Genomic DNA, 15828 nt, shown 5'->3' with positions numbered 1-15828 from the left:
TCAATTCTTGAACACGATGAAAGGATCAAGAACCAACCAGCTCCCAAAGTTTTCCAGACTTCTATGTCAATTCATTTGACATGAAATAAGAAACACACATACACACTAAATGTTTTGTTTTTTTTTTAAATTTGGGTCACGGAGCACAGTGTTGTGAGTGGCTCCTCCTTTAACAACACTGATGTACCAGACACTAAGCATAAATATTCTGCTTTGGGGTCATTTGCTACATCATGACACCAGAGTGGATCGAAGTTAAATTACATTCTCGATTTATTAGAGATGACCTAAACAATGCAATGCAGACATCAGTGGAAATTAATGCTTTCAACCTAGGATCAGAATGCCTAGAGATGAAGTTAGCACATTAACGTGACAATTATGGTTATCTGAGAAGGAATCTGTCTGTAGTCTTGATTAATGACTGATGTGGAAGGGCCCAGCAACTGAGGGCAGGGACACCCCTGGGTCTGTGGTCCTGTGTGGTATAAGAAAGCAGAGTAAGCAAGCCCTGGGGAACAAGCCAGGAAGCACCACTCCTCCATGGCCTCTGCTTCAGTTCCTGCCTCCGTTCCTGCTTGAGTTCCTGCCTGGTTTCCTCTGGAGATGGTTTTCCTCTGAAGTTTCTTTTTGGCCATGGTGTTTAAAATAGAACAGAAAGAAAACTAAGACATCAGGTTTTACATTGCTAAACATTTTATTCTAATATTATATTAATAATTCAAGTGCAATTTTTCTTTGAAAAGTCAACTGCGTTAAACAAAACTTGTTAAATATCTTTCATCAAACAAAGCATATTCTTTTCAATCCTCCACAACAGTCAGAGCCATGTAGTAAAAATAAGATGTTTTAAGACCCTACTACACATTTTGTATTATTGCTTAGAGAACAATCTGCATTAACGGTCAAGGTCTCAAGCAGTGATTAATTAGCTTTTGAAAGCTCTACCAGATACTGTGACATAAAGTCATGAATCCAGGTGTCAGTGTCTGGCAGCGATGTGTCTACTAGATAGACCACTACTTTCCGGTCCCAAGGGTTAGCGTGTTCAATAACTGTCTGCACCAGTGCCACCAGGGGTTTCTTCTCCACGTGATTTCGAAACACCATTGAAGCCTCTTCCGACCATTGGCTGCACTTCACTCCTAGGGGAGAGACAGGGAAAGAGGGGGCAGTGAGTGGCCTTTCTTTGAGCCATTGAGAGGGAGAACTATTTAGTCAGTTACAAAGTATTTCAGGTTAGACCTGCCAACACCAGAAAACAGCTGCTTAACGTTCCTTGTCTCACAGCTCATCTATCTTGAATAATAAAGGTAAGACTACCTGTAGAACACGTTTCCTTTGAGGGACAGTGCTGTTTATAAAGGGGAGTGGTGATGACCACTCCCATTTCCTATAGTAAATTGTAAACTGTTAAGACTTGAGATAGCCAGAGGGAGAAATGTCAGAACCAATAATAAATGAATAGAAAGGACTGGCTCTATGATCTATGTGCACTGCCATTTCTTATAACAGCAAAGAGAGTCACAGAAAGAGTGCAATGTTTCATCTGAGCCCATGGATCCGAGGAATGCTCAGGTCTTACACAGGCTCCCTCTTGCCTACAGACATCCTGCTCCCCTTAAGAGGGGTTCCTGGGAGGAAGTGAAGTTCACAGTCTGGGAGCACAGGCTAGCCCAAGGCTTACGGGGTACCTGGCTATGAGACTATGGATGCCTGAGTCCCAATCCCCCTACTCCACCACAGAGGGCCTGTTCAGAAATGCTTTTTACCAGTGCGTCGTGTTCACTTCCACCAAACAAGTGATTCTGGAGGCCACACCCACAGTCTGAAGAGACTGAACAACCATCAGAATCAGCCAGATATGGCAGGAATGCTGGAGAGACCAAGCAGGAATTTAAATAACCATGAGTGACAATTGAGGGTTTCAGTCGAGGAGACAAGCTACACTGACTGTCAGGGAACAAAAACAGCAGAGATGCTGAAAGAGAAAAGTCTGCTAAGCTCTCTGACTGCTGGGTGAGGGAGGCTTCTGAAACTAAAGCAAGGAGAGGGCTGGGAAGGAGACCCAGAACTGGGACTAGGGAAGAGAGTATGAGGGTGGGTGGAACAGACCAGAGAGGGGAGGCACTGAGCTTAGTGACTGACAACCTCAGGTCAGATTCACACCAAACACAGCAGGAAACCATGGCTCTGCACATCACACCCAGAAAGCCTAAAACCAGAGAAAGCTGTGAAAAAGCTAAAGGAGGGAAAGCAGCTGGGTACAGCAGGACAGACTCACAGAGGACTTACAGCCACCCCAGATCCCAGGAGCCAAGAAAATGAAGTGCTGCCCCTGCCCAAGAAGCCCTCATGGTACAGGGCTGGTGCTTCCCAGGCACACACGGTGGGTGCTGGGCTCAATCTAGAGAGGTGGGATGTAGAGGGACAGAAGAAAGGAAAGATAAGGAGGAGGAGGAGAAGCAGACTCTTGACAAATTAAAAATCGGTGTGGAGTCTGCAGAGTAGGCTGCCTCAGAAGGAACGAGGAAAGACCTTCAGAGGGAAAAAGGAACTTGGGTCTAAGAAAAGGAAGAGAACTTACCAGAGAGTAATGGAGGAAAAGTCACACCATTTGCTTTTGAGACCTGATTATGTCTCACTATGTAGCCCAAGCTGGCTTCAGACTCACAATCCTCCTGCCTCAGTCTCCCTAGTGTTAGGGTTACAGGGCTGTGTCTGGCTTTTCTTATTCCTAACTGATCTAGCGGTAGATAACAGTGCATTCGGAGTACTAGCATCGAACAGTTGATTATGCAAAGTAGTGTAAGTCAGTCAGTGGCTGCAGTAGGAGTCATTCTGGAGGGGGAAGGATTAGCTGTCTTATAGTTTATGCGGTGCTGCCAGTTAACTGTGGAGGAGATTAACACTACTTCAAATTAGCCTGGAGGGCTGGGGCAGCTCGGTTGGTTAAGCACCTGCCACACATGCACCTGAGTTTGCACTCCCGGCGCCGAGTGAAAGGCAGCTGTAGTGCTGTGCTCTTACGCTCGCTCACTTGTACAGCTCCACACCGGAGAGACACAGGCAGGTGGAGGAGCCCTGCAGGTCCAGGCTCAGTGAGAGTTCGTCTTAAGAAAAATAAGACGTCACTTAAATATACTATCTTATCATCTGCAAATAGTGATATTTTGACTTCTTCTTTTCCGATCTGTATCCCCTTGACATCCTTTTGTTGTCTGATTGCTCTGGCTAGAACTTCAAGAACTATATTGAATAAGTAGGGAGAGAGTGGGCAGCCTTGTCTAGTCCCTGATTTTAGTGGGATTGCTTCAAGTTTCTCTCCATTTAGTTTAATGTTAGCAACTGGTTTGCTGTATATGGCTTTTACCATGTTCAGGTATGGGCCTTGAATTCCTATTCTTTCCAGGACTTTTATCATGAAGGGGTGTTGAATTTTGTCAAATGCTTTCTCAGCATCTAATGAAATGATCATGTGGTTTTGTTCTTTCAGTTTGTTTATATAATGGATCACGTTGATGGTTTTCCGTATATTAAACCATCCCTGCATGCCTGGGATGAAGCCTACTTGATCATGGTGGATGATTGTTTTGATGTGCTCTTGGATTCGGTTTGCCAGAATTTTGTTGAGTATTTTTGCGTCGATATTCATAAGGGAAATTGGTCTGAAGTTCTCTTTCTTTGTTGTGTCTTTGTGTGGTTTAGGTATGATATGATAGTATATTTAAGTGATCACAAAAGTTCCACCAGAGAACTACTAAAGCTGATAAACAACTTCAGCAAAGTGGCTGGGTATAAAATTAACTCAAATAAATCAGTTGCCTTCCTCTATACAAAAGAGAAACAAGCCGAGAAAGAAATTAGGGAAACGACACCCTTCATAATAGACCCAAATAATATAAAGTACCTCGGAGTGACTTTAACAAAGCAAGTAAAAGATCTGTACAATAAGAACTTCAAGACACTGAAGAAGGAAATTGAAGAAGACCTCAGAAGATGGAAAGATCTCCCATGCTCATGGATTGGCAGGATTAATATAGTAAAAATGGCCATTTTACCAAAAGCAATCTACAGATTCAATGCAATCCCCATCAAAATACCAATCCAATTCTTCAAAGAGTTAGACAGAACAATTTGCAAATTCATCTGGAATAACAAAAAACCCAGGATAGCTAAAGCTATCCTCAACAATGAAAGGACTTCAGGGGGAATCACTATCCCTGAACTCAAGCAGTATTACAGAGCAATAGTGATAAAAACTGCATGGTATTGGTACAGAGACAGACAGATAGACCAATGGAACAGAATTGAAGACCCAGAAATGAACCCACACACATATGGTCACTTGATTTTTGACAAAGGAGCCAAAACCATCCAATGGAAAAAAGATAGCATTTTCAGCAAATGGTGCTGGTTCAACTGGAGGTCAACATGTAGAAGAATGCAGATCGATCCATGCTTATCACCCTGTACAAAGCTTAAGTCCAAGTGGATCAAGGACCTCCACATCAAAGCAGACACACTCAAACTAATAGAAGAAAAACTAGGGACGCATCTGGAACACATGGGCACTGGAAAAAATTTCCTGAACAAAACACCAATGGCTTACGCTCTAAGATCAAGAATTGACAAATGGGATCTCATAAAACTGCAAAGCTTCTGTAAGGCAAAGGACACTGTGGTTAGGACAAAACGGCAACCAACAGATTGGGAAAAGATCTTTACCAATCCTACAACAGATAGAGGCCTTATATCCAAAATATACAAAGAACTCAAGAAGTTAGACCACAGGGAAACAAATAACCCTATTAAAAAATGGGGCTCAGAGCTAAACAAAGAATTCACAGCTGAGGAATGCCGAATGGCGGAGAAACACCTAAAGAAATGTTCAACATCTTTAGTCATAAGGGAAATGCAAATCAAAACAACCCTGAGATTTCACCTCACACCAGTGAGAATGGCTAAGATCAAAAACTCAGGGGACAACAGATGCTGGCGAGGATGTGGAGAAAGAGGAACACTCCTCCATTGTTGGTGGGATTGCAAACTGGTACAACCATTCTGGAAATCAGTCTGGAGGATCCTCAGAAAATTGGACATTGAACTGCCTGAGGATCCAGCTATACCTCTCTTGGGCATATACCCAAAAGATGCCCCAACATATAAAAAAGACACGTGCTCCACTATGTTCATTCCAGCCTTATTTATAATAGCCAGAAGCTGGAAAGAACCCAGATGCCCTTCAACAGAGGAATGGATACAGAAAATGTGGTACATCTACACAATGGAATATTACTCAGCTATCAAAAACAACGACTTTATGAAATTCGTAGGCAAATGGCTGGAACTGGAAAATATCATCCTGAGTGAGCTAACCCAAACACAGAAAGACATACATGGTATGCACTCACTGATAAGTGGCTATTAGCCCAAATGCTTGAATTACCCTAAATGCCTAGAACAAATGAAACTCAAGACAGATGATCAAAATGTGAATGGTTCACTCCTTCTTTAAAAGGGGAACAAGAATACCCTTGGCAGGGAAGAGAGAGGCAAAGATTAAAACAGAGACTGAAGGAACACCCATTCAGAGTCTGCCCCACATGTGGCCCATGCATATACAGCCATCCAATTAGACAAGATGGATGAAGCAAAGAAGTGCAGACCGACAGGAGCCGGATGTAGATCGCTCCTGAGAGACACAGCCAGAATACAGCAAATACAGAGGCGAATACCAGCAGCAAACCACTGAACTGAGAATAGGACCCCCGTTGAAGGAATCAGAGAAAGAACTGGAAGAGCTTGAAGGGGCTCGAGACCCCATATGTACAACAATGCCAAGCAACCAGAGCTTCCAGGGACTAAGCCACTACCTAAAGACTATACATGGACTGACCCTGGACTCTGACCTCATAGGTAGCAATGAATATCCTAGTAAGAGCACCAGTGGAAGGGGAAGCCCTGGGTCCTGCTAAGACTGAACCCCCAGTGAACTAGACTGTTGGGGGGAGGGGGACAACGGGGGGAGGGTGGGGAGGGGAACACCGATAAGAAAGGGGAGGGGGAGGGGGATGTTTGCCCGGAAACTGGGAAAGGGAATAACACTCGAAATGTATATAAGAAATACTCAAGTTAATAATAAAAAAAAAAAAAATAAGACGTGCCTTCTGTTCAAACTGAGGGGCCCCAGTGGCCACTGATAGGGGAGCCACATCTCAACTGTCTCTCAGAGAGCAAAGGAAGACCTCCTGAGAGGTCCTCCTACAAAGCAGTGCCGGTCATTACATAAGCTTGTCAAAGGTCAGTGTGTGGAGAAGCTACACATTCATAAGCTGGGTTGTGATGCAGTTACTAAGTTTAGAATTAAAAATAATTTATGCTTATTGGTTATTATTGTTTTATGCTGAAAGTTTCCATTGCCTTTTGCTTGTTTGTATTACTGTTCAACATCAGGGAAATACTGAGTCAATGGAACACTTTACGCCCATCAAAATAATCAGCAGTGGTTGGGGTATAGCTCAGTTACAAGCCTGCTCTTAGCACTCACACAAATGAGAGGCACGGTTCAGCCTGCAGTTCTGGGGGGAAAGAGGACAACTAGCCCATAGGATAATGTATCCCCCAAACACAGAAACTGAATGAGGAAAACCAGGATGCAGCATCGTGATCTATGCCAGGATTGAAGCTTTAGAAATATTATCAGGCATGCAACCCAAGTCAAAAGCAGAGGAGGAGAACAGACTGACCATGAAAACGATCTTCCTCGACAGGTTGTTGTTAGCATTAGGAAGCTGAAACAACATGCTAACTAGTGATTTGCACTTGCTTAAAAACCTACCACCAATAGAGCACACGCCCCACTGCAGCTGAGCCCCACTGTAGAAGTTACCTGCAAGTTGAGCAGTGACTGCCTGGAATGGCAGCTTCCGGAACACGTCCACTAGGGGCTGCACCTTCCTTATGTTGACTAGCTCATGTTTGCCATAGTCCAGCTCGTACACAGACACCAGCCCATTTGTCAGGATTCCTTTTAACAGCACCCTGTACCACCTAGAAACACATTGGATTAAAAAGAGAGAACAGGCAAGATCAACACCCATTCCAAAGGGAGACAAGCTTCATATGATACACACACACACACACACACACACACACACACACACACACACACACACACACATGAGTCATGGAAGTTTGGCAGCAACTGTGGTTGCTTTCTTCAGTGGTTACCACTGCCTGCTGTACCCCTGGATGCTCTAATACATTCTGCTCATTCTGGAGCTCCACAGGCCTCATGGGGCTACTGAGAAGCAGTGACTCTCGCACTGCCACCCCTCTCTAGGCTGAAACAGATACCATGGGGGTGGTCAGAACGAGTCAAGGGATCCCTCACCCTGTGGAGACACAAGATGGCATTTGGTACATGGTCTATGTCTCCAGGATAGAAAGAGAGACGTAGGTAGAGGAGGGGAAGCCAGAGGGTTGCGTAAGAGCAGAAAAAAGCTGAGAGGACATTCTGACTTAAAGCTGAGAGGACATCATGGTTGAAGGAGCAGATACTCCAGGAAGGCAGGATAAGGACTCATGAAGGCACAGAGGACTCGGCTGTTCGGGGAGAGATGAAAAGTTTTGAACAAACAATATTTTAGGGTATCCTCCCTCGGAGCCCCTCCCATTCTCAGTTCTCTCTTCTCCTTAACAAATGCCTTTTCTCTGTTTAAAATGAACCAGATCTCAGGTGGCAGAACCGGCATCCTCTGCAATGAGTTTATCAGCCAGAAACTTGCAGCAAGCCCAGGGTGAAACACAGCTAGTGGCTTACAATGAGGCCTGTTTTAATCCCTGCATGTGACCGAGGGCTTCAAAGGGAACCTTGGGGCAGGCTCATGATGAGTGCATGCGTCTCACAGACAACTGGGACATGGAAAGGATTTGTGACAAATACCTGGGGGTCGGGAGCCATGCACATCTAGGTGAGAATCGCCCCTGCGATGTCACTCTGGCCTGAGCCTCAGTTGTCTCATGTGTAACATTTTACTTTTTGGTCCAAAGTGTCTAGCTCGAAACTGGTCACTACAATAGGCATTTAACAAGTGCCAGGCACCATCTGCAGATAAACTAAGTGAAAACTGCAGACCAGACTGGAGGGGATTTTTTTCCTGGTAGCAATGCCAGGCTGCAGACTGCTCACTGTATAAGAGATGAGGGGGGTATAATAAATATATAGGTCTCTACCCACAGCATCATCAGTGAGCTACAGGGGACAAGTGATGGTGATCTGTGTTTCCAGTTCACGGAGTGCAGAGTAATAAGAGGAACACTGCAGAAAACGGGTGCATTCCTGCTCAGACGGATTTCTGAAGCCAGGTGATTATTATAGAGCTCAGATTGGACAAGATATCAATTCCAGAGCCACCATCATCCAGAGTGGTGAAAAGTGCAGATGCTGGGCTTTCCCCCAAGGTTTAGACTCAGGGGCTGGGTAAGAAAGGAGAATGGGGCTTTTAATGTGTTTCCAAGTGTTTCTGATTAGGAGATTTGGAGATCATCAATTTAAATGTCACAATCCTGTATATTAGCCTGCCACAGCTGGGACTAAAGTTCGACAGTCCAGAGTCTTAGGAAAGGCAGACCCTCTTTAACACTTAACACTGGTTAACTCGTGAAACTTTTAAAAATCATTACTATATTCTTATCTGTAAGGACCCATTATCCATGGACAACTGGCTGGTTCAAGCTCACTAGTGTGGGTGCAGAGCTCCAATGGTATGCTGGACACTGAAGGGGCAACTCCTTCCCCCTAGGTAGGCTGTCCCAGACCAACCCTCTCTCATCTGCCCTCTGATGACCGACCGTCTGCATGAGAACTAAGTTACCCAGCAAAGACTTACTAAGACAGAGTTATACAAACTGAGTCAACCCCACTTAGGCTTAATTGTAATTAATAAAGTGAGACAATAAATTTTACAGATGAAAAGCTTAGTATACAGACTCATGATTTTCAAAACAAGTACTATTATTCTTTTTCACATTTTAAGAGTTAAAAATTGTTTTTTCTCTCATAAAAATGACATTTTATACACGCAAATGTTGACTATCTTAAGAAAGAAAAAAGTATTTTGTGTAAAAATAATTAGCAGTGTGACCTTTTAAAAATTCTGTTGAGAGGGGACTGATGGAGGGAGAACAGGGTAAGGATTTTTGTATGCAGCATTAAGACGTTGTCTTCCCTAGGGAGGGTCTTCATTTCCCAAGGCCCAGTGGAGTGTGACGGGGTGAGGGGGGGAGCTTGTGCTGCATTGGGGCAGACGCACTACAACCTGATGGTTTGGGGGAAGGAGTTGTGGATCCAAACAGGACTGTGGGAGGGCACAGGTGAGAGAAACAAACAATGCATGCCACTCCCTAGACAGGGGCTTATAATTGCTAGGAAGCACCCACAATGGGTGCTGGGATCTGCGCATCTCTCAACTAGTAATTTCCTTCCAAAGACTCTTACTGAGTAACCAGAGGTGGAAACAACAGTTCATTATTTATGGTAGTGGCTATTATTATCTATAATACTCAAAAGATCTGGGAGAACCTACCTAACTAAAAAAAATGCTAATTATGCTTACCCATGACACAGGTAACCACTCAGCCAGAAACTGTCTCTGAGGAATTTTTAGCACATACTATTTGAGTTTTGGGAAAGAAAGTACAACTTTAAAACAGTGTATCAATGATACAAATACACAGGCCAAACTGGAAAGATTACAGAAGTGGTTTAAAAAATGTATGTCTGGGAAGCTGGTTTTAGTTTCTTTTGCTTTTTTTTCCCCCCTCTATGTTTTCCACAATAAACATTCAATTAAAAAAAAACTTCAACAAACTTTTAACATGAAAATGGTTAGTACATTTTACATGTTATTACTTTAAACATCAGAAAATTTGCACAAATTACTAAATCCATTTTTCACTCAAAATTCTTATTTGTTCGGGCCAAATCTTGCTGGACAGACTAGGGGCCCTCATGAGCACGCTATGCTCTTAGAAGGAGGCGCTGTGCCCAGGACCTACTTGTTCTCCACTTTGGCTGCATACACTTGGTCTCTCTCCACCGCTATGTGGCGCTCCTCAGACACGCTGTAGTACAGGATCATCTCTTCCATCAGCACCTCCAGCTTGTGGATCTCCTGCCAAGGCTGGATGACGAAATGGCCTGGGTGACAGGCCACAGGCACATACACATCCATGTGTTCCCCTGACTTTGACAGGTGGACAGGAGGGGGCAGTTCCTCCAAGGAGAAAGAGCTGGTGTGGTCCAGAACAGACTTTCTGAGGACCTCCGGGTGGCTCTTTCTGAGGCTCTCCGCAGGGCTGCCTGGAGCAGGTGTGCTGGCATTCCTGTTGCCGGGAGAGCTGGCTGCAGCAGACACAGCGCTCAGAAACACATCCTTCTGGTGCTTCCACAGGTCTGCGTTTGTGATCTGCCGGTTGATGCTGCGGTGGGGATCCGGGAAGTTCTTGGGGGTGAATAAATACACGTAGGCCACGCCCCTGGCCTCATCCACTTTCGTAACCTTGGGAATGGAAAGGAGCATTGACAAAGTCCACATCGGCACTGGATTCTGAGAAGCAGAATTCATATTAACCTCAAATATCAAAGCAGAGTATTTTACAAAAACACTATTCGCGGTAAGATGGATTCTCTCTCAAAGCCTAATAGGCCCCGCCAAAACGTCTATAAAACAGCAGCGAATCCTACAGAAACACAAACTGAAAACAAAAATCCTGTAAAGTAAGAAGTGGCTCCTGCCACTGCGGGAGGGGAGAAGAGCCATAGTGTATCGAGGTCAAGTGTTTAAATGGACGACTCCCCACCCCAGAGCCGGGTGAACGCAGCAAGCTTCCACACACCTGCCACCCACCCTCAGCAATCAAACAGCCAGGATGCCGACAAGAACCTGACTCAGGCCAGCTGAGGACCCCGGGATGGCAGTTACCTGGGACCTCCAGTCCCAGTTCTTCCTTTGGCCCTTGTCTGGATCTGCCTCCCCAGTTACACAGAGGAGCGGGGCAAGAGGAGAAGGCAACTCCACCGAATAAGAGCCCTTCTGACTTTCTGCCCCATCGTCCAAGGGGAACACGGTCATTCTGTCTGCACTCAGCATGTCTGAGGGCTGGGCAACTTAGTGATTCTCATCGGCTCCTCCAGTTTGTCTTACAGACGACAAACATGGACACGTCAGCTGTGCCTATCTATCATCTATCAAAGGGGACACAAATGGGAGACAGGGACATGGGCAGGAAGAGGGAGAGAAGTCAACAAGACAGTCTGTCTAAGACAATTTACTTTGAAAACGGTGCTCCCTCAGTGAACCATTTAAATCCATTGTTTGGTGTGTGCTAAGATACTGACTGTGAGTCATCTAGATATTTATGATACACCGTATCATTAAAATTAACCATTAAAATACTCTTAAAGCTAAGAATGATGAACTGAGCCTGTAATAGTAGCATCTCAAAGCTCAAGGCAGGAGGATTACTGCAAGCTCCAGGCCAGCCAGCGTTACAAAGCAAGGTGCTGTTTCAAAAGGAAAAACAAGCCATGTTTTTATTGTGTACCCAAGACTTTGTCAAGAAAACAACATATACTATCATGATAAATGAAGACCATAAAACAAGGCATGGTCAAACCAGTGACTGCACTAGCATGGGGCACACAATGAGCATGGTGCACAGAAGCAGCCTGATGGCACAGGCACACAGGGGCAGTGAGTCAGGGCTGACCCCACACAGGGCTAGGGGAAATGACCTACGACTTTGGGAAGGTACTGCCCCAGGGATGTCACCTGTGTTTAGGTATAATGCACTGTGTGCATGAGTTGATGAGCTAAAGGATGTCTAATGTTCTTTACTCTAGAATGTGAGCAATAAGCTAAGGAGCTTCAGGGAACAATGGGCAAACACCAGGTCAGTAGTGGATGGCTTGTTTATAATCCTCTGCAATTTAGAAATAAAATTATAGTCTTAAATATTTTTCCAGAGATATGATCACAATATTGGAGTCAACTTAATTATCTCTTAGCAAAACTGGAGAACTAAGCTTCTCTGCTACTTTATTAATAACAGGAAAAGGGGGTTGTGAGTAATACAGGAGATGGAGGGTAACTCTTTAAATAGAAATGAACCATGCAATATCTACAGCTACATGTATAATTCATCTCTTGGAAGTAAAGTGTGTCCATTTATGACAGTGAGATGAAATTCATCCATGCAACCCTGAGCTCCAGTTCTTTGCAGACATCCCAGGAACAGTAAGATAACTGACCTTAATACTACAGTCCGAGCAATTCAAAACAGAATCTCTTAGCCAAAGAACAGCGTCTGGTGTCCACATGCCAATGGACTGTGGAAGATCAGCCAAACAGCACTTGATAGCCTGGAAAACGAAACAAGCAAACAGCAACATAACATGGTATGGAGCAAACACACTTCTGTAAAATAGGTCTAGCATCTGTTTCCCTAAAGCCAGATGCTGCAACAGATAACAGCAGTGATAGCCCCTGATCTGAGGGTCTGCTATATGTTATCTGTTTATGTCACTACTTTTTTTTTAGTCCTCCCAGAACCAAGGGGTTTATACCAGACACTACTGTCACCCCATAATCCTTGTTGACATACGCTGTGCACTATTTTATAGATGGTGAAAGGAATTAAAAGAGCAGACTGTGGCAGGTCGCAGAACTGAACAGATGGGACACCTAGAACAACCTGGCTTCACTGCAAACCTCAAAGGAATCTTATCTATGTCACTCAACACCTCCCAAGAAATCAAAGGGTGCTGAACACTTATGCTCACCGCTTGAAGGAGGCAGAGATGAGAAGTAGAGAGGACAAAACTCCTTAAATCCTTGGGTACCCAAATGCCACACACTGAAACACACACACACACACACACACACACACACACACACACACACACACACACACACACATATACAGACAACTCTTTTACTACCAAGCTGCTGCAGAATGCCACAAGAGGGAAAGTGACTTCTGGGATTCCTTCAGCCATATGTGAGTCTTGAACTAAGGGAGGAAATTTGTGACCAGCGGGAAAGCTCTCACACATCCTTCTCTGTGCTTTCTAAGCACACTGTCATGCCCACCCTCCTCCTGAGCTCTGAGTCTCTCTGTCTCAGCAAAAGCTGCAGATGATGACCAGGCCACTCAGAGTGGAGAGAATACTTTGCAGGACCTATGGACAGAGGCAATACAGGGGCAGGCTGCCTCTCGGGGACAGGCAGCCTGATGGACGGGCTGGTGCACAGGTAAGTACAGGCTCTGATGGCAGGGAGGGCCACAGACTGCTTGGCAGCCATGCCACCAAAGAGAACATTTAATATACTTAGATTTTCTAAATGATTAAAAGAAATGCTAAAATAAGCACTTCAGTGAGAGAAAAATACTGTTTTTTAAATCCTGGCAATCTATTCACATGTTTAAATTATCTTAAAATCAAGAGCTGAACCATTCAACCTTTATGGGCTTGCTTCTGTTACTTAGACCTCTTGGGGAGATGGGAACTGGAGGCTGGGCAGGCTGGCCTTTAGTAAGTAGTGATCACACTTATCAAATAGGGAATCCAGCCAAGATTAACAGAAAATAAAAGTTGTTTACTGTCTGTTATATACAATACTGCAGCATAAAGAAGGAACTATTGTTGTGACTTTCAGAGAGGCAATAATAGGCCTGAAGCCCCTTTCTCCAGCCAGAGAACCTTGTTCATATGACACAGGCCCTAAGCAGACATGGCCATGAGGAGATGTAGAGGCCAGGGCAGTGTCACAGAACTGTAGCACTTAAAGGGCCATGCACTTCCAGTATTATGGCTGCATATCAACAGGGTAAGAAACATTATGAAAACAGGCTTACCCAAGAGCTAAATTCTTCTCTACAATTGTCTCTGTCAGAAAAAGCGGTGGAGGGAAATGCTAAAAGCCACGCTAGTCACAGAAAACCATGCTTTATATGTTAGTCCTGTTGGTGGCAGACATCTTCTAGAATACAGTCAAGGGACATTATGCAATCCATTTTTGTGTGCTATTTTTTTGAGGCCAGGTCTTATGGAATCCAAGCTAACCTTAAACTCACTACAGAGCCAAGGATGGCCATGAACCCTGAGACTCTTGCCTCTACCCACCTAGTGCTGGGATTATAAAAGTGGGCCACCATGCCTGATACAAATGACCATTTAATAGAACACAATAATTAATCACATATTCTTTATATATTAATCAATTATATATATTAACAGAATACAATTATATATTGTTTACATAGTATAAATTATTTACACATAAATATTTAACAGAATATACCAATTAAATTCATATATATGTATACATTCCTGTAAAACATCCTCTATTTCCTTTAAAGGAGTGAGTGCTTCTTAACCCCACCACCGAAGGTTTACAGTGGTTCACACTGTCATCCGAATGCTCCTTAAGAGGACAGGCTATGGTTAATGTTATCACTCCCCTTTCTTATATGGGAGAAAATCTTATAGAGAAATGAGTTCATATACACACATTCCCAAAGGAAAGGTGAGCCCAATAAACCACAGACCCTGGAAGTAAACACTTCTACAAAATATCCTGGAAGAGTGTGGAAGCTGGCTAGTTAGTGTCAGTACTGTGATTACTATAATGGAGCGTCTACTTAGGTGACAGTCTAATGACTCTGAGGACTTGAAAACACTGTCTACTAGACAGCTTTCTGTAACTGTGACTTCTTGTGTAAGTCAGCCGACCTCACTTCTGAAAGCCAGTGACACTCTCCCGCCTCTTACACACTGACACTGCTCATGATCATGGCTGGCACTGGTACCTGAGGGGGGATGGCAAGCATTTCCTGCAGGAACCGTGGTGGAATTTCTCTGAGTTCCGACACTTTCACGGATGTCGAATTGCCAGAGTCCAGGAACTGAACGTCGAGGGCTCGGCTGCTGTGAACATTTGTGATCTGCAATGAGAAGAGCACTGGCTTACGGTCACAGCGGGAAGACAGACACCGCCTCCACCACAGTCAAGCTATCGGGTCTTCCTGTTTAACAGTATTTATCAAACAGTCTTGGACTACAGTATGGCCCTGTCTTCTAAGTCCCTCGACAGTGGGAAACGAGTACTACACAGCAAGCCTGCCCACAGTGAGGACAGCAGCATCCACTAGTTCTCTAATTCTCCAAACACTGCTAGTTTGACAACGAGCTTTTCCAAACATTAAAATGTGCAGGAAACTTCTTACATCCTAGTAAGAAAACAAAGAACACCAATAATTCAAGATAGAATTTTTTGAAATCATAACATACTTTACAGTTTTACTATAAAACCCAGTCACTTTTATTATTTCTGCCATATGAAAAAGTGTGAAGCTCACACACAAGTCAGAGGGATAAAATAAAGTTCCAGTACAGTTCAGCAGCGGGTGACTATGTGAGCGACTCATGTGTAAGTGTCAAGGACAAGGACATCGCTTACATAACTTAATAGCAATGTGGTAATACCACATATTCATTCTAAGTATCTGTATATGTACTGAGAAGCACTTTTGTCCAAAACACATAGCAGAACTTTAAATATGAATTTAAACTAAGTGAGAATTTACAAAATGGCCTTCCACTTTAGAGTGACAAAAGGAAGGCCAACTAGCAGTGTTTGGAAGGTTTAGAGGAGACACATGTCAGGCTTCCCTGGCTCACAGGACAGAAAAGGACACGGTGGGACAATCTGAGAGACAAGTAATGCACATCAGTTACTTGTATTAATGCTGATTTCCTGG

The 15828-nt window shown here is 44.1% G+C and overlaps 1 protein-coding gene across 6 annotated transcripts in view; it reads right to left on the bottom strand.

Moving 5' to 3' along the window:
* Window positions 1-678: 678 nt before the first annotated feature.
* Window positions 679-15828, bottom strand: part of Tdrd7 (tudor domain containing 7) — a 73849-nt gene continuing 58699 nt past the window's right edge. For all 6 annotated transcript variants that reach the window (XM_006238108.4, XM_006238107.4, XM_008763704.1 and 3 more), the window contains 5 exons: window positions 14878-15012; window positions 12317-12427; window positions 10063-10565; window positions 6893-7053; window positions 679-1145 (listed from right to left, as the gene is read on the bottom strand). In XM_006238108.4, the coding sequence (XP_006238170.1) occupies window positions 925-1145; window positions 6893-7053; window positions 10063-10565; window positions 12317-12427; window positions 14878-15012 (1131 nt within the window). In that variant the 3' untranslated portion in view covers window positions 679-924. The remainder of the gene's footprint in view (window positions 1146-6892; window positions 7054-10062; window positions 10566-12316; window positions 12428-14877; window positions 15013-15828) is intronic.

This window comes from Rattus norvegicus, chromosome 5 (genome assembly GCF_036323735.1).
Source record: "Rattus norvegicus strain BN/NHsdMcwi chromosome 5, GRCr8, whole genome shotgun sequence".
NCBI lineage: Eukaryota > Metazoa > Chordata > Mammalia > Rodentia > Muridae > Rattus > Rattus norvegicus.
Note: the sequence above shows the minus strand (reverse complement) of the source record. Positions and strands in the feature narration are given on the sequence as shown.